The sequence below is a fragment of the Perna viridis genome, chromosome 6 (assembly GCF_037379345.1).
Source record: "Perna viridis isolate PV_CMFRI_1.1 ecotype Kerala chromosome 6, ASM3737934v1, whole genome shotgun sequence".
Taxonomy (NCBI): Eukaryota; Metazoa; Mollusca; class Bivalvia; order Mytilida; family Mytilidae; genus Perna; species Perna viridis.
The window spans coordinates 33564577-33585345 of NC_142450.1; the positions used below are offsets into that span (position 1 = coordinate 33564577).

General features: G+C 31.6%; 1 protein-coding gene across 1 annotated transcript; it reads right to left on the minus strand.

Moving 5' to 3' along the window:
- Positions 1-3098: 3098 nt before the first annotated feature.
- On the minus strand, positions 3099-16713 carry LOC148614641 (uncharacterized). The gene is made up of 6 exons (XM_088588878.1): positions 16654-16713; positions 10169-10362; positions 9158-9293; positions 7818-7947; positions 7165-7304; positions 3099-5966 (listed from the first exon to the last, which is right to left on the minus strand). Exons 2-6 carry the CDS (start codon positions 10350-10352, stop codon positions 5834-5836), a joined length of 723 nt encoding a protein of 240 aa, XP_088445004.1. The 5' UTR covers positions 10353-10362; positions 16654-16713; the 3' UTR covers positions 3099-5833.
- Positions 16714-20769: the final 4056 nt, after the last annotated feature.

Here is a 20769-nt window from a genome sequence, read left to right on the forward strand (position 1 = left end):
GCGTACGTGATTCAGCTTCTGAATCTATGTTTTGATCTTGAACTTTATTATATTTATGCTGAAGAAGGATATCGGTTATCCGAAATATTAAATGTAAATTTTACTCTTTTGGTGATGTTAAACATATTGTGACGTTTATTTAATTTAGACGTTTAATTAATATATATATATATATATATATATATACACAACGTCTCAGAATGTGACGATTCCTCTATTCGCTACACTTCTCCATCGGATCAAATTGATACAGGGAATCAGTTATCTCAAAGTTATACAAATCAATTGTCAATAATTGACCATATTATATCAAACGCTAAATGTATGTTTACCAGATTGAATTGACTTCCTTATTTTTGAATTATCAATAATATAATTAGAAATAAGTTTACTGTCCATAGTGAGCAAGGGTGTTAGTTTCTCTAACATATATTAAAATCTTTAGCTATATATTCAAAACTAATATAATATGTTGTTTCATCTGAACACGTACCATCAGATTTAAAATATAATTAAGATATCTATGGTCGATATCTACATACACAATGTATCGAACCGAATAAGATGACACATGAAATTGAAGATAGGAAACAAGACGCCACACAAAAACAATAAAGCACTAGAATTTATGGACTCCCAAAAAAAGAACGGAAGTGACATCAGGTGCTCTGGAAAGGCAAGCATATCTCGCTTCGCCGTCCGCACATGCCATATTGCGAGTATAATCCGGTGATAATTTAGCAACAATAATGCAGCTCCGCGACAGGTGTCAAACACTAAGGCCAAATCATTCATTTAAACTAAGTATCATGATGTAAATGTATATGTGGTAAATAACTTGAAAATTGTATACAAATATCCGAAATTGACAAAATTAGATTAAGGTCAAGGCCCAATTAGGCGTCTGGCCATAAATTTATTTAAAATTTCGTCTGTAGTTCGAGCTTGCAATTCGACACAATACTCTAAATTTCAGCCTAGGTTACCGGGGCTTAAACGGAGAAATGCGACTTCCATATCCATGAATAAGCATCACCAAAACATACAAATCACTTGAAATATAGTAGTTACATCATCATGAATTTTAAACCGCCGGAGTTTGATCTTGAACTTGATATCACAAAGCAATAAATAAAGAACTCTGATTAAAGATAAATACATGATAAACATCATATTGATTTGGAAAAGAAATATTTCCGTGATTTTGTGTTGTGCAAATATTTTGATATCCAAACAGTAATTAATATTATATATATAAACTAAGTCTTATGCAAGTTTCTACTAAGAGTTGCAGAAATGTACAATAAAAGCGACATCAAGATTGTATCCAACAAACATACAGCTGTTTTGTGTGTGTGTGTGTGTGTGTAAAGACAGACAAAAGTATATCGCTGAAATTTTAGACGAAAAGCCCGAGTAAAATATCACACCCCCTAACAAAATCTTATATGAATCAAATGTTCAGAGCAGAATGAAATACACTCCTCCTAAAAAAATTCCTTACTTGTACATATATTTTATGCGAACTAACAAAACATTGTAGTAAGGGATTTAATTATCAATTTCTAAATTTTATTCAACATAAGATCCAACACATCAGTCCGAGTCAATGTGACAAAGCAAATTTAATAAAGACCTTTGGCCAAAACAGTGTCAAAAAGGGAGATTAAAGCAAGGTTAAAAAGACAAAATCAATCTGAAGATTTTTTGGAGTCTTTTTGAAGCATCAGTGGTCTGTGCCTATGCTGGGTCTCCAATGAATAGGCTGAAGATTAACGTTTAAATTGTGGTTAACTAAACCAAGATTTGTTCGAATCAGCGTAAATCACTGGGGGCTTAAATTTTCTACCCACTTTCAAATACTAGCTCGAGTGTAATCTGTGAAGCAATCCAGTATTCATTTTACTTCTAGACCCCTTTATAGCTAAATGATATGTAGTCGTCTATAAAAAGCACACAAAGTGAGGGAAATACCAATGAAAAACAAGCAAAGGGCTCCAAGGAGCCTGAATCGCTCCCCTGTTTTAATGTTTGTCTTTCAAGGGCAATTACTCTGACAAGGAGTTGCCCGACAATTTTTGATCAAAAGAAGACTTTGGTAGGAATTATCACAAGGACCATTTCATCAATTGAAAGTGTCTTTCTATTTACTACAGGTTTCAAGAAATTGGCTGAAAACTGCTAAAAACATCACATTTCACCCTTCAAGGGGAATACCTTTAACAAAGAGTCGTCCAACAACTATGATCCCATCCAGAAATTTGTAGGCCTTATCATAAGGATCATTTTAGCAATCGGAAGTTTCTTTCTATGTATCATATTTTTCAAGATATCAGCTGAAAACAAAAAATAACATCATTTTTCACCATTCAAGGGCAATAACTTTAACAAAGAGTCATCAGACAACTTTGATCCTTGCAGAATTTTGTAGGCCTTATAATAAGGATCATTTCAGCATTCTAAATTGGCTAAACCTACAGATTTGGAGATATATGAAAAAAAACTTCTGTCTGACCCCTTTTTTCTAGTTTAAATAACAGCCCTAATGTTTATTTACGGATTAAAATTCCAAAGTTAGATCTATGCAGACTACCCTAAGGAATATTAACAATAGGTTTGGTTTTAATTGGTCTGGAAGTTTCAGGAGATAATTGTTTTTAACGAAATAACATTAAAATGAGCAAAAATAAACATCGAAAAAGGTCAATAACTCCAACCTGGCTTAACAGATTAAAACAAAAATTTGACCACAAATATAACTCATCATGCTGAGCATGTTTACCCTGTCAGTTTTACCATTATATGACATTCCTCCAAAAATTGTAGAGAGTTGTGAAAAAATATTGAACATGGGGGTGGCTGGAATGTGTCGGCATCCAATACAATTAGTTCTTGTTATACAATGTAATCATCTGTACCGGTCAACTTAAGTCCACAGTATCATATTAAAACAACCAAACAGTGAAAACACCATGGATACAATTTGTTCGTTTTGGAATAACCATGACAGGCTGAATTGGACTAATATACAGACAGGCTCGTCCATGAAATACAACTAAAGTTTATTTTGTTGTCAGGAAAAATGAAAAAATGACCAGTAAAATACAAAGTTTTTTTTATTAAAAAATTTAAAAAGCAAAGCTATCATTTTGTTCTTAATTATAAAAAAAAAAAAAGCTTCCGAAACCTGACAAGATATCCCTAGATTAATATTAAGCATCATATGTGTGAGATTTTTTTTTTCTTTTCACAAAAATGAAATTGCAATAAAAATATAAACAAAGGTAAATCCTAATTACAATACTCAATTACATTTCACTTTTGTCATTTTTATAATAATATGTGAACTTGTAGACCCAATACAAGGAAACACAAGATTTAGAGAAAAATGAGGATTTCTTCAAAATATTTTTGATTAAAGCTTCAACAACCTAATGGCAAACACACTACAAGCATAAGCACATATAAAATATCAACAACAACTAAAATCTGTCAATACAAAACAGTACCATACACCACACTATATGGTGTTAACTATAAACTGAATCTGAACAATAATTTATTCTTATTGTGAAACAAACCTTTTTATACAAAAAAAATCAAAACAAAAAAAATTAACAAAGGACAATCTTGGGTAAGAATGACCAATAGACAGACAGATACACAGAAATTCAACATGCCCTAAAACTTACTGGCAGGGCATAAAAGTTTCACAACTTAAATAACCAATACAAGAAAATGTGGAGAGATAAATGATATGGAATACCTATCATAAAAATATGTTTCAGTACTTTTTTTTCAGTTCTCATAATTCCTGGAGTAGAATTGTAATATATAAAGAAACACAATTTTAAATCAGGTGAAAATGTTGAATCTTGGATTCTCTTTCAATTTAAACTTAAGTAAAAGCATCAACCAAGCTTAATTCAGCGTTATCATGTCCAAAAAAAAATGTTTCAAGACAACCTGATGGTTTCCTGAGAAAGAACCTTTATATTTGTTTTCCTTTTTAGCAAACTCATAATTGTCTTAGTATCTGTATCCATGTCATACACTGATTAATCTCATTAAAAACAGATAACAAAAATGCAGTAGCCACAACTTCAAATTAAACTCTCTCTTGACCTAATATGAGCCTAACAAATACTGTCTCTACATCATTATTTAAAAAATGTGTGCATGTTCATTAACATCAACGATGTGATAAATTGGTACATACCATAATTACCAGTATAAAATATTGCATAGATACATCATATATATAATATAAAAAAATACACTGAATTATATAGCACCAATATGTAATGACAACAAAATACACATAAATTAATACATAAAATTACACTTGATCATATAGAAAGAAATTTTCTCCTCTTGGGAAAATGACTGAATGTCATAAAAAATCTGTCACTGTTACACAGCAAATACAACATCTTAAGTTAGATGAGTAAGAGTTTAATAAAAAAAAATTCCTATCTCGAACTAATTTATATACAGAAATAACACAAATATTTCCTTAAGCACATGAAAATAGTTATACATTGTAAAACACTAGTTTTAATGTTTTGTAGAAATTGGAAAAATAAATTCAATTCTTTAGAAGGTACAGATTTTGTTTGGATCAAATTAAAAACAGTTTATATATCAAATTATGTACATCTGGGAAAAAAATGCAACAATCCAAAACAACACTGCAAGTTAAATATAATAAAAAAAAAGTTACAATTGGCAGTGTTCTACTAAATAACACAACTAAAAAAAGTACAAATTGTTTACAAGAATAAATTTCAATAATTATCTAAACTGTCTTTCCATATTCAACATAATTATGTCCTAGGTGTTCACAAATTTCTCAAGGTATAAAATATTTATCTCCCTTTATTAATAGTTCAGCCATGAAAATATTTATAAATTTATATGAGGCAAATTCTAAAAGTATGCAGTACAAAAATTGAAGGAAGAAGTCCATAAAATTTCTGAATAAAAGAGAAATCTTTTCCTTATGATGTTACATTAGCAGATCATCAAGATTGGTCTGAACTATGACATGAAGAAAAAATCTAAACAAAAATGACAAGTGCAAAAATGAGTAAGTCAAAAAGTACAAATTATTAAAAAATCTAAATCATTTATTATAAATACATATAGACTACACTGTATGTATAGATAATTTCTTCCTTTTATTCAGTAACATTATTCAGTAATAAGACAACCTTATCTAAAGACAGCATGTTTAATATTGGTATTACAAAGTAATACATGTATATGTATATAACCTCAGATAGTTCTTTGGTATCACTCTGATACTTTAAAGTTCTATCATTGCTCCTACAATTTGTTTACAGTATATAATTATGACTTATATCATCAGATCTGAACCTTTAATAAAAAGAAACTAATAAATTTTAAAGACAGTGGTGTAACATTAATCAATTTAAATAAAAAACATTATGTAACCTACAGGATTTTATTGAACACCAGTATCAATTTGATTTCATATAGTAGGCTTGAAATTAAAAATCACAACATTCCTCTTCTTGAACTAATACCATCATAAAAAAAATCTTAAAATCCTGAATTCTCATCCAACATTTTTAAAATAAGGGTCAAGCAGGTGTTTTTTATTTTTCATCAATTCAAGTGAAAATGCTGTCAATTTGAAAGAAAACTGACCAAAATTGGGAACAAAATCAAAATCACATTTTTCAGGAAGGATGAAAAAAATTGGGTCAGAAGGGGGGATGAGAATCTAGGATATTTTTTTTTGGCCAAACTTATAGTTCTTTAAACTCTATTTTTCAACCATGTTGACATCTGAAACTTTATACTGCTTCTACTTTAAGAGAAATGTACAGACTAGAAACATGACAATAGAGGTCACTGCACTCAGTACTTGACTACCAGAGCCTTTAGGAGTTTGGTCAACTTGCATTGCAAATACAAATCCACCATCAGTCAAAGCTTCTCTGAAAATAATGAAAGAAAATCATTTCATAAATATTGGATATCAAGCTTCTCAATTTTTATGTTTTGATCAGGGTTTTAGCCAGGATTTTAAAACCATTAGTCATTTTTGTGTTACCCCTTTTGCATGCACCAAAATTTAACCCCTATAATAACACTATTAAATAGTACTGTTTCAAATGAGAAAGACATTTATATATTTTGACCTATTTTAGCGGTCCTATTTACTTTTGCTGAAAAAATAAGAATTTGATTTTGAATACAATTTAACATGTACATATAAAACTTTTCAATGTTAATTTCAAATCTGCATTCTTTTCATTCAAGGGGTTAAAAGCCAGATTAAATTTTTAGCAAACTATATGTACATGAACCATGCAGCATTTTGTCCCAATAATGCAGGTTGAAGGTCCAAATGAAAATGAAAGTCCAAATGTCCTTAGTCAGAAATTGAGGGTCTCAGACCCTGGAACCGTACTAATTTGAACCACTTCATCTTTGTTATTTTTATAATGTACATTTGCCAACATAGCTATCTTGATTTTCTATACATCACCATAACACTTAAACCTTTTCATGCTACAGCCATTGCTACTGTGGACAAAATTCCTTTTTCCCACCAAATGTACAGGATTTTGCGGGTCTGCCATTGTTTTAATCACTCAAGCAATCTCGAGATTTTACCAGCTATTATAAAGCCTATTTCAGTATCATCTTAGCATTTAAAATCTAGGCACTTTCATAAGGAACATATTGCAGGAAAAGAAAAAGTCTAACGTGAACAAACAAAATGGCATACAATAATGATGCAGATTTTATCCAAATATATTTTGGTGAATCGGACAACGAAAGTGAATTAAATTAATTTGATGCACAGGACATAAATACAAAATTTGTTGTTCTCAGAGAAATTGAATTTGATAATGCTTTAAACGATACAGAAATGTCCAAGAACATAGGTATTGGATGGACCTGTGTTGACAGCCCCAATTTATACCTTGGAATCTAAAAAAATATTATTCGTACATTAACTTTTTTTGAAACTCCAAAGATAAAAGTCATGAAAGCTTAAAATTAAGTGTATAGTGTGAACTTAAAAATATTAAAAAATGCAGAAATGACAGCCTTAAGCTGTATTTTACTGAGCAGCGCTGAAAGGGGAAAGACTGACGTAATGTAAAAAAATAATTAATTTATTACTTATAGTCTAGAATCATAGATCTCAGTCCAGCATACACATGTTTGTTCCCACGGAAATAGTGTTTCCTATCTGAAGTAATGGCATCTATTGTTGCCTGGGACAATTTCTCACGAGCAGTATCTCCAGTAAATGTATAAACCTACAAACACATGTATAAAATATTTCAATCAGAATAAGGTTTTGAATAGATATAAAACTACATTTCAGTTATGTACATTCTTTTTTTATGTGCTTCATGAATCTCTTATCAAAATGTACAGCAAGTATTGCCTTTTTTAAGATTTGAAGAAGTTGCTAACATACAACTGAAACTAATAAAAAACAACTATTTATATCAACCTTTGACCTCAAGATTCCTAAGATTTGATTTCAATCTGATCAATAGATAATAGAGATTACCTATAAAGGTGTAATCGATTCAGCATCAGATTATTTTCACACACCCTTTAAGTGAAACTAAAAATGTAATACCAAACCAAGCCAACTAAGATCTAGAACTTACTTCAGCAAGCAACATTATCATTTACAATAGATGTTTTTTTTAGGGAAACAAATTGTAAGCACAAAAACTTTCTATCTTAAAACAGAAAAATGAACTTCTTCACCCTACAAGAGTCACCTGCAAAGATTCAGATTATGAGATATTACTTACACCTTGGATATCAGCATCGTAGGCAATGATGATATCCTCGTCACAATCACCTAGCTTCCATTTTTGATGTTCCAAATTAAATGTAAAGTCTCTCAAGGCAGCAAGTTTTTCATTATCATTAGCATTTGCTCTGAAATTAAAATGAAGAGGTAAGACCATCTATATATATATTTTGAAAATGTGAGTACATGTATCCTGTTATCTTAGACAGATGAGTTTTATGAATCTACAGAAGGTTTGTACAGAGTTTTCAGTCGCTGCTGCATTTATCAACAGGCTTTTGGAACATCCTTTATTATCATGCAAAAAAAGTCTTCTGATTTCATTTTGTCTTAACACAACTCATAGCTAGTGTAGAATTTGCTACTTTTTTTCTCAGGAGTTTATTGGCATGTCTTATAAAAAGGACACTGTATATCATGTGTATTTTTCTCTGGGCCTGGAGAACATTCCTTTTCCTAGAAGGCCACTTTCAACTTTTACAAGTAATATTCATATACCAAGCCAGTATTTGAACAAAAGTTATAGACTATTTATTTCCATAATCTAAAAATCAGTGGAATACATGTATAATGTTTATACATGTACATATGTAGTTGAGTCACCCAGTGCTCCATCTAAACATTAATGTATATGTATGTATGCTATGGTAAATTGCTTATGCGTGAACATCATTAGGCCCAAAAAAATATGTGTGTTTACGGTCACCCACCCGACTCTCATTTTATCGCTTTTTTATCAGCATTTATTTGCAATTCCAGAAATTCTCGCCTCTTCTGTCACCGGTACCAGCATTTATCATATTAAACAACAATGGCAAATTCCAGTGCCAGCACTGCCAGCTATATAACAAGAAAACTAGCTGATAGGCAACTATGTGCACTATTACAGTGTCTTCTGTTTCCCTCTATGTAGCTTATTAGTCAAGAAACTAAAATTGAATTCCCCCCCCCCACCCCCCCCCACAAAAAAAATTGACCTACCTACCCTATTTTTTTTTCAGCATGCGACAGTAAACACACATATTTTTTTTTGGCCTTAGATATTTCTTAATTCAAATGAAACAAATGCCTACACCTAGAGACACCAAAGTTTAAGCTCAGACATGATTTGTTATGGATGGACACAAAGATGATTTTTTTTTTTAAATTTAACTGACACTGTAGGGGTACTAATTTTCCTGGTAGGCAGAAAAACGTGAAAATAGTACACACAAAATAGACATTTTAGCATCATTTTACTCTAATCATATTTTTAAAACTGTGAAAACTGATATCCCTCCAATATGTTCACTTGACAGGATTCATGAAAATTAATACATTTACAGAAATAATGCTTACCCATTTGGTATCTCAAGCTTCCTTAGCAAGGCTATTCCAATGACATACCCATTCTTCTTAGATTCACATGTATATGATGAACAGGGACAATTTGTAAAGTTTGATATTCCTTTCAACAGCCACTCAAGTGTTTCAGCTGAAATAAAAACAAAATAAATAATCATTTATTCTGAACATGGTTATAAACATAGAAGTTATGCTGTTGTCATACCCAGAAAAAGTTCTATTTCCAAAGGAACTAATTTAGGACAGTTTGAAACATTTTATATCATACATGTATGAATGATGTATCAGTAGTTGTACTCTGGAAAGGTCAGTAGAATTAAGAAAAAAAAAAAATTAATATCATACAGTCATGACAGTAGTCAAATCATACATGAATTTGGGTATGCAATCAAATACATGTACTGGTACTGTCAATAAGATAGGATTTAAAAATGTACATTTGTACCTTATTAAAAGTACAAAAAAGTTGTACAGTTAAACATTGTTTGTAATTGAATAATAGGATAAATTGAATAATAGGATAATTAATTGGAAAGAGTGAATAACCAAAATATTATCACGAGTGCCGAAGAATGCCTAGATTTAACGAGTGAGCAGAACTTTTTCTGTGCACAAGTTAGATCCTCAAGCGTTCTTGGCACAATGATAATATGTTGGTTATTCATGATAACCAATTGATTATCCTATTTATTATATTGAATTTCTTCATAATTTGTCGATATTTTCAATATGAATTTGAAATTCTGTGATTGGCGGATTGATATCAAAATTGTGATGTTTTGGTGGGAGAGAGCGCAAGAGTGAAATTACCGAATTTATTTCACAGTGTGAATTATCAAAATTTATTACACTGGGAACATATGATAAAACACTGCTATCAATATAATAGTGAATTTTAACTACACTAAAATAAAAATGCTATGCCAACTTAAAACAGCATCCTCACAATTTGCTATCCTTACATGAATTTGTTTGACGTCACCTTATTTTTTCCAATTACCATACCTTCTTTAGCTTTCAGCAAGGAATTAGGATCACATAGTAGTGATTTTTCATATCTGCCACATGAGACTGGATCAACCTGAGGATTAGGATAATTGTCAGCATTCCACTCTGACAAGGTAGCCTGCTGGGCCAAACAGTAACCCAGTGCTTGACAAAATAGGATAAAAAACCATGATGTCTTCATCTTATCAGGTCTACAGAAGAAAAATAAAACCTCTCTGAGTATTAATTGCATTAGGAAATGTGGTATACTGTCTGACCAAAAATTATAAAGGAGCTACAAAACTTTGTGAAGAATTCAGGGCCAACTTTGTCTTGTTATTTACACATACATGTACACTGTACAACTGGTATACAGTGTCATAAACTCTAAATGGAGAGAAATACAAATGTACATGTACAAGTACATGTACATTGTACAGTTGTATGTAGGAAAAGGAATAAACTCAGAAGCCTATTGATTTTCCATACAAGTGGTTGTGCCAGCAAATAACATCCATTATTATACCTACATTTGTACAATGTACAGATATCTTTTACGGCAGTACAGTACAAGTATCTCCCATACATCTAACAGGTACATGTACAAACAACATGCACAAATTCCATTATGTACATGCATTTATAGACTGCATAGTTTGAAATTGTTTAATACTTTTTTAGGTTACAGAATACACAAAAAATGGATGCCTAAGTGTGGTGGACATAATGTCTCAAGCAACTCCTAGACCCACTTCCACTATGGTGATGCAGGAGAGAATACACACTTTTGATATATTATGGATGTCAGCCAACCTTATAACCAATGTCTAAAACCTTCAAATGAAAAACTTAAAACAATGAGAAACCAATAAGCACTCCCTTCTGTGTCAAATACTGTACCAAAAAATCATTAAAATCAATCAAAATGTTTTGAGGTATATTGTCCCAAAACTGGAAAATCCTCCTTTATTATTTAAAATCCCACAATTCTCAAGCTTTACATGTACAAGAGCCTTAAATCATTCAATGCACACACACACACACACACACACACACACTGACAAAATCTTCATCAATAGACCACTAACACCTACATGAAATACTTTACATATTTCAAAGTTTACATTTTTCCCTGGCGTATACAAATGTATGAAATAAAAATTCCACATCTGTACAATGCATAAAACTATGACAAAAAAAACAAATAACTACCATAATTGTCTAAATTTCACATGAAGCTTGACTAGTCAATGATTTTGTCTATCTACCAAACATTTAATATCCAAGCACTGATAGTACTACTATATTGACATACATTAAGGAGACCAGTTTTACAATGAATTGTAACACTGTACAGTCAAGTTGAGCATCATTGTTGTCCTGAGTACAACAATTTTTTTCAGTTCAAATTGAATCATAACAAGAGACTCCAAGGAGCCGGAATCCCTCACCTTTTAAGGGCAAAAACTCTAACAAGGAGTTGTCAGACAATTTGACCCCATTTGATTCATTGGACACATTTGTAAGCCTTATAATAAGGATCATTTCAGCAATTGAAAGCTATTGGCTAAACCTAACAGATTTGGAGATGTATGCAAAAATCAGCTGTCTGACCCCATTGTTCTATTTTTAGAAATGGCAGCCATGTTTTTTCATTAAGGATACCCTATAAAAACAAAAATGCCAACTTTCACTGAATTTTGCAGAATAGATTCTGAGGAGCAGATTTTTTGAAGAAATAACATCAAAAACAGCAAAAACATCCAAAAAGGGCATTAACTCCAACATGGGTCAACAAATTTTCACCAAAATTTGACCACAGATAAATCTCTTCATGCTAAATAATATTACCCCAAGTCAGATTTTGGTTAAACCTAACCGTTTTGGAGATATATGTTGTCTGCTGTCTGACCCCTATGTTCTATTTTTAGTAACAGCGGCCATGCTTTATAACAGATCAGCCAGCACTCCACAGTTTAGTTTAGTTTCCCACTTTTGGCTAGTGATGAAAAATGACATAAATGGAAACCGGTGGTTACTATAGTGATTAAAAATGAAGAATCTATTGTTGATAAAACATTTTCTGAAAAAAGGATTTATAAGTATATATAGGTTGTGATTTTGTATGTTTTAAGTGGAATTTTCATTTAAAAGATGATTATAGCAAAACAGTGAAATGCATATCTGCACTTAGGTATAAGGAAAGTTCTCCACTAATGAAGAGGAGATAGCCTAGTATGAGAATGCCTCTAAAATTGTTATCAATTGTCCAATTATGATAAATTTAGTATCATTTTACTCGTAAGAAGGTAAGCTTTCAAGAAACAACTAGAAAATTACAACATTTAATATTGCATTCTGCTTAAGCCAGCACTCCACGGTTTAGTTTAGTTTCCCACTTTTGGCTAGGGATGAAAAATGACATAAATGGAAACCGGTGGTTGCTATAGTGATTAAAAATGAAGAATCTATTGTTGATATAACATTTTCTGAAAAAAGGGGACTTTTAAAAGTATTTTGCAATGTTTTATATATTTTCAATGTTGAAGGGGCTTTTTTTCAATGACAATTTGACTTCATTGTGAAAGTAAGTCAATTTTTCACCATGCTAAATTTAATAAGTGGATTACAAAGTGAAATAGCTCAAAATCTAACCGGCGATGCCCATGTGAGGAAGGGGTTTTCGAAGGAAAAAGTTTGAACAGTTTCAGGGGATGAAATAAAAATTGCAGATATTTTGCGGGAAATTTGATATTTTTAAACCTGATTTTATGAACTGTTTTGCAAGTTTTCGCATGGTTTCTATGGTAACCCTATATGCTGTGGGTAATTTTTTTTCCAGAACATGTTTACTGCATCCTGAAGGCCTTGGCTAGAGCTATTTCTAATTCTAAATATATAGATTTACAGATGCTTGACAATTTTTTAAAGTGATAAATGTTACAAAGCATCAGATTACAAGACCAAAATTAGGCAGTTCTACAATACTGTGGAGTGCTGGCTCAAAAATCCAAATGGTCATTTTGTTAAGGATACCCTTTAAAACAAAAATACCGACTTTCATTAAATTCTGAAAAGTAGTTTCTGAGGAGAAGATTTCTTTTAAATAATAACATTAAAAACAGCAAAAAAAACGTCCAAAAAGGGCAATAACTCCAACATAGGTCAACAAACTTTCACCAAATTTTGACCACAGATAAATCTCATCACGCTGAACACTTTTAACCCATGTCGGAATTGGCTAAACCTAACGGTTTAGGAGATATATGCGAAAAACTACTGTCTGACCCCTATGTTCTATTTTTAGTAACAACGGCCATGTTTTTCGACGGATCAAAAATCACCAAATCAGTTCTATGCAGGATACCCCAAAGAACATTCATACCAAGTTTAGTTCCAATTGGTCAAGGAGATTCAGAAAAGAAGAGTTTTGAAAAATAGTTTTAGAGGAGAAGAGTTTTGTAAAATTGTTAACGACGACAACGACGGACGCCAAGTGATGGCAATAGCTCACATGGCCTTTGGCCAGGTAAGCTGAAAATGAAACCTAAAAAAACAATAATCATAATCAATATTATACATCTACAAAATGTACAATGTACCTCACCTGTATTTGTAAGAATCAAATTCAGCAGTGATCACTAAAAACATCTACTCATTATAATCAGATCAAAGGTACATGTAACTAATATTACTTAAAGGATAAGCTACAAACATGACTAAGTTACTTCATCAGATTTATACTGTACCTGTGTTTTCCATTATCACTGTGCAATATGAAGGTACAATGTATGTATTAAGTTATTTTAATCCTATACACAATGTACATATACTATTGACTGGGGGCAACGAAACAACAACTATTATCACCTATCCCCCTGGGAGATTCCATTGTGTTAAATCAATGAAACAGGATTGACCATGACCTGAGTTACAACAGTATTAAAGTAAACCTGTAATTTGTTCACCTAAAATCAAAGACATCTTCCACATTTATTTCTGAGACCATTTTGGTCAAGTTTTTTTAATTAAGTCAACTAAGGTGACTGAATAGATCTGCACAACTATTTGACAGATCAATCAGGGGCGTAGCTAGGTTTAACTGATGAGTACTCAAAACAAATCCTTAGGATAGCGCCCACCTCAAAGAGGTGTCATTACCACAGGGGGTCTGGGCCGACTACCATTTTCTGGCACTTAAATTGCGGTTAGAAAAAATATATTTCATGAGACTCAGTTTGAATTTTGACTGATATATGAGTATATTAAGGCCCTGACTGAACTAAATTTTGTCTTGTCGATAAGCACAATTTCAGTGACTTTGACTACCTTTACCACAAGTTTCCAATGAGCTTTTTTCGTTTTTTCATAGATCCTGATATTCACCCATGGATAGCCTGTAGTTGCCAACAACCAGGATGAAAAATATTAATCCATGGCAAGAAATGTGACACAACTTCAATGAACGGCAGCTCTACCGAGGAAAGCCTCATGACAAGAGAAAACACTGCACGAAGGCCCAGTGAAATATATTGTATTAGTACATGCATTTTCAGACTATATTAACAACATGAAAGAGAACTTAAATAGAAGAAAAAAAGATTAACAGAGGAACCAGACAATCTTGACTTGGGACAGGCGTAAAAAAAAAGTAAATGAAACAGGCAGACAAACATACGCCAATGAAACCAAGATCGTGCTTCGAAGATTTCTAGGAAACAAACAATATCTTTCATGAAACAAATATCTTTATCTCATAAGTACAAGATTAAATGCATCACTACAGATGTTTTATTGTTGTCATCATGAACTTGTGGATCTTACGTATAAAAACATAAAAAGGGTGATCCCAGATTTGTTGATTCCAAATTGTTGACTTAACACAGATCGTTAATCAATTACAGGTGATCATTCTGATTACTTTTTTTTATGTAAAATAGCGAATGATTGATTCATGTAAATTTCATAATTTTCAATAGAACAAATCTATTACAAAATATAATTCATAATTTGTACCTCATTGAGAAAAACAAATATAAAGGAAAAGTGATTTTTATTTATTTCTAGATCCATATCATTTTCTTAATTTGTGCAAGATAAAAAAAAATGAAATAAACCATTCTGTAAAATATATGAAATGATCGTGTGGTGTAAAAGGGAAGTGATCACTGGTTTTATGGAGTCTTAAAGACCCTAGGAGCGGTTTGACAGATCGATGACTGACTTTCACAGATCTAATAGTTTTGAAACCCCAAATCCTTTTTTGGTCTAGTATTTAACAGTATACCAGTTTCAATTTTATTCAAGATAAACTGTAAATGTGATTGATAACCATGGATATAAGAATCTTGCTACAGCACATTTTAATGTATATAAATGTACATGTATGTTAATGTATATAAATGTACATGTATTTTCATCAGTTGGAGTCGACCACAGAATATGCTGTTCTCCCCAGGCCATTATAGCACTGTACTTTACAGCACTATGATACTTAGCACTGTGCAAATTTTAGTTGAAATGCACTATGGGTGCTGTGCTATAATTTTTGAGGAAGGTCAAAAGAGCTGTGCTTCGCCAGTAAATGCTGTGATATTAAAAAAAATATATGGGGAGAACACTGATACTTCTACATATTCATCAAAGTTACGAGTTCAGCATAGAATGAAGGGATTTATCACAATCTCTTCAATGGAAAGTAGCTTTTTTGAAAATATCAGAGTAGTTCTGATCAAATATAAAATTTGCAATAACACTGACGTCTTTGAGCTTGAAATATTTAGCAACAGTTTTGTCAATTTCTAAAGATTTAATAGATCATGACGTGGTATTTTTAATTTTGCCTTGACGAAAGTTTCTCAAGTATCTGTAAGATGAATTTTCAATCTAGTTAAAATTAGACCTATCAATAATGACAATTGTTTCATTCAGTCACTACATGCAATTTGATACTTAAGATACGATGAATTTTTTGATGAATTTCCATACATTTCTGAATAAACTTTACTTGATCATTAACTTTGTATGATTTTTCTGCTACTTTAGCATGTTTATCTTATAAAATAAAATTTTGAAGGAGTGCTTACATCTTATGTGCATCTACATATTATTGTACATTAATAGCCAAAATTTAGTGAATCATAGTCAAGACTCGTACAATTCTACCCACATAAATTCGTTTAAATATCAACAAAGATCATCAAGTGCACTGGCAGTGTAAATAGAGTTTAGCATTATTTCAACTAAAATACACATAATCAAACTATTTGAAGACTAAAACCAACAGCAATCTGTAAAACATTCATCAAAAAAAACATAGCAAAAAACGCAAAAGATCTCGTCATGTTTTCACTGTCTAAATTTCAGTAAACAAAAAGTATAATTCATAATAGAGTCAAAGCCTATTTGGCAGTGCACACATATGTTTTAACTAATTGTAAATTTCAATCTTTAAAGTTCAAGTGTGTATTGAACATATAAACAAACACGCGATAATATATTACCTCAGTATTCCAAACAAGGGAAAAGCAGTCTGCTCTCTCTCTCTCTCTCTGAAAAACTGCGCCACCTTGTGGATACTATTCAATTCATTTCCGGTCTTAACGCCTACGGAGGATTCTTTATAGACAGCAACGTCCGTTATTATTGCTGATTTGCAACCACAGGGGGTGGTCCACTTTTGTTAAAAGTGGGTACGGGGTAAAGCTGGAACTGGAAAAACATCCCCATTCATGTATTTGTCTAGCAAGAAAATCCGTCCCATTCATATATTTTTCAGTGCAAAAAAACATACATATGTACCCATTTATGTATTCTACCACATTAATTTGAATTTATAGAAGATAAGAGAAGAAACTAATTGAATATTAATTGGTGATATTAGGATATTTTGTCAGCAATAAATTATATGTATACATTTGAATTATAGAAATATGACGCATGGATATAGGACAGCTCAGAAAAAATGTAAGCTTCGAATTCTATATGACTTCAGAGCTATAGGCTAAAAACCACTAATTCCACTTCCCATAGGCTTCTATGCTAATTTCACAATATTCAATGGCTTCTCTGGACTTTACCTTAACTTTAACCTGCAGATGACTATATATCAGCATGATTCTACATATGTCAGCTCACAATCCTCAGAATGGCATGTGGGGTTAGCAGACTTGCAGTGCAGTACTGGTCACCGGAAGTGAAGGGTCTATAAATAGCATGGGAAATCCCAGTGTTTTCACAAGATAGGGGTATATTTAAAAATCATTATGGAGATTAGGCTTCACATCACAAGAAGCAAAATGCACCTATAAAATGTACAGAAATGTTTTTCCTTTCAGAAACTGTTTAAATTTTTTAAATAAGATGAGAACTTTTTTCACAGCACTATGAGGAACAGGGGTAATTTCTGCGTAGGACTATTTTTGCGTACGTTCCAAATGCTCATTGGTTGAATTGGTGGTCTGTAACCTATAATTGACGTGAGGATACTAGAGGACTATATTGAAACAAAACAAAATTTCCATGAACTGTGTAATGATAAACAAAAAACAGTATAAAGTGAACAAGGATTTATATTTAACTCCTTGAAGTGAATAAGAGAACTGAAATATGTAATGCTGCAGTAAGTGGTGATCCTTGTAAATTTTGGAAACTGGTTAAATCATTTATATATAGACAGTGTAAATCAGAGGCAAACAATTCTCGTGAGGAATGGAACACTTATTTTTGTAATCTTTTGAATCAAGATATTGTAGACAAGGATACTGAATTTCCGATTTTGTGAAAAACTTTGTACAATCACATAACAATAATTGTGATATGTGTATTGAGGAAGATTTTTCCTTCATGACTAACGACGTAACTGGTGATGACATTTTAAATGAGATAAACAGATTTAAAAATAAAGAATCACAAAATAACAAATTACAGCTATAATCATTACATTATACAAAAAGGTGGGGGTGCGGTTGTGGAAACTATCGTGGAATATCATTGCTATGTGTTATAAGTAAATGTTCTTGGGTATAATATATAAAAGATTGGTATTGTGGTCTGATTTGAATGAGGATATTATTGAAGAACAAGCAGGTTTCGTAGTGGTTATTCCACTATTGATGATATATTTATATTTACAAGTATTGTTATAAAATATTAAATTTATCAAAGAAAGGTGGTGTCTTATAATGTGTTTTATAGATTTTTCGAAAGTGTTCGATGGCATTAACCGATCAAAACTTTTTTATTTATGTTTGGGTAAAAATTTACATGGTAAAATGATAATATTGTTACAAAATATTTATATAATGTAAAAAGATAAAGTAAAAACGTCAGGTCTAACTGTTGCCTTCCATTGTAATTCTGGTGTAAGGCAAGGTTGTAGGCTAAGTCCTGGTTATTTGCTATGCATATTAATGAACTTGCAAGTGAAATGGAAAGAACTGGAGAAAATGGTACTTTTATCCATAAAGACTTTCATGACATTATATTACTTCTATTTGAGGATGATCTTGCACTTATAGCCGATAGTGCCATTGATGTACAGAGACATTTGAACTGTTTAGAAACCTATTGTGAAAAATGGAATATGTCTGTTAATTTGTTTTCTCTGTCAAGAAATGAGAAATAACATTTTAAGAAAGAACTTGACTGTTGTCAGTTATTATAAATACTAAGGACTATATTTTTCTAATAGACTTAAATGGAATATAGGTTGTAGAACATTAACAACACAGTATGAAAAAGCTTTAAATATGATAAAGCAGTGTTTGTGTAAACTTGGAACATAAGACATTAATCTTGGATTTAAACTGTTCAACTCTATGGTATATGGTGGTATCGTCAATTCTTTACTATGGTGTTGAAGTATGGGGAATGAATAAGTAAAGGACATTGAAGCTGTTCAAAACAAATTCTGTAAATGGCTTTTGGGAACTGGACAGAGAACAAACAACCATACACATGTAGCTAAAGGAAAATGTGGTCGTTACGATTTATATATTAACTACATGTGTAAACCAATCAGATACTGCGCTTACTATAGCTAATAACAGAGGATAATAGAGGATAACAGAGGATAATAGAGGATAACAGAGGATAATAGAGGATAATAGAGGATAATAGAGGATAATAGAGGATAATAGAGGATAATAGAGGATAATAGAGGATAATAGAGGATAATAGAGGATAACAGATTACCCAAACTATGCTATACAATGATGTTGGATATCATGGACGCTTGAATTGGTGTACAAAGGTCAAAGGACTGTTGTTTTTGTATGGTTTTGGTGAAGCATGGGAAAACCAAGGTGATGGAGATGAGACATTATTTATCTTTATGTTTAAACAAAGACTAAAAGATATAAATGGGCAGAACTGGTGGGAATATATTTCTAACTCATCCAAATGTTCTTTTTATACCAAGATTAAGGACTCGATATGTATAAATGCAAATATTCAAAAACTGTTTCGTAATATTAGATTTGAAATTTATTTTATTTTATGTTCCAATCATAAGCTTGCTATATTACGTGAAGACAGATTATGTCAGTTGTGTAATTCTAATGCAGTGGAAGATGAATACCATAGTATGCTTGTTTGTCCAATACTGTCAGACATTAAAAGAAATTTTTGACCTATATGGTTTCACAGTAATCCAAGTATGGACAAATTGGTTAGTCTTTTTAAAACTGAAGATTATGTTATCTTGAAAAATACTGCTGTTTATATTAAAAAGGCAAAACATGTGCGAGAAGAGGTATTGTTATTTTAATTGTTTTGTAATGAAATGAAGGGTGTACTTGTAAATGTGTTCTTGTTAATTAATGTGAACTTTTGATCTAACTTTTGTTATTAATGCTTTCAAAATTATTGATGATAATAATTTATGATGACAACTGTAGTTGACATGATATATTGGGTATTGATATTTGTACCGTGGGCTGGAGGCCTGATTTCTACAATAAACCTATCTTTATCTTTATTTTTACAGCTCAGAAATGACAACCCATTCACATAGGAAAGTAGAAAATTTATGACCCAATCGTATATTTCAATTCTAGAAAACAGACCCATTCCTGCGGCACGTCTGTATTACTGGTATATAGGAAATGTAATATCATTAACGTCTCGCCATCAATAGAAGCATATAATATACATATAGATTATAATACAATAAAAATTATCAATGCTATTCTTTAAAATTCTTTAAAGAAATATGATAGACGATTAAAAAACTTGAATAGAACTCTTAAAAAAATTCCATTCAAAAATTAAGAAAAAGAAGTATTTGAAATTAAACACCTTAAAATCATGATCAAATCTTACACACTTTAAATATTCTCTAGTGAAAGTAGTTGATATTAAAAAGATTCATATAAAAGAGGCCAAAAAGTTAAAAAAAAAAAAAGAAAAGAAAAGAAAAGAAAAAAAACCCTTTTTTTTCAACCAAAAACAAATCACAAGAAACTGATGACATCACGAAGAACTTTCCTATAGTATCTGCGTCTGTCTATACCTTTCCGTACGTCTAACATACACCATACCTACAACGCTTTGAGCTCGAGGGCCCCGTGCAGGTCCGGGTGTTAAAAGAATAGGCCTGCAGCAACGCTAAGCTTGTC

Coding starts and splice junctions, on each gene's coding strand:
- LOC148614641 (XM_088588878.1), bottom strand. CDS start 10,352: ATGAAGACATCATGGTTTTTTATCCTATTTTGTCAAGCACTGGGTTAC. Junction 9,294..10,168: donor CTTGCTGAAAGCTAAAGAAG/GTATGGTAATTG, acceptor TTTTTATTTCAG/CTGAAACACTTGAGTGGCTG. Junction 7,948..9,157: donor AAGCTTGAGATACCAAATGG/GTAAGCATTATT, acceptor TTTTAATTTCAG/AGCAAATGCTAATGATAATG.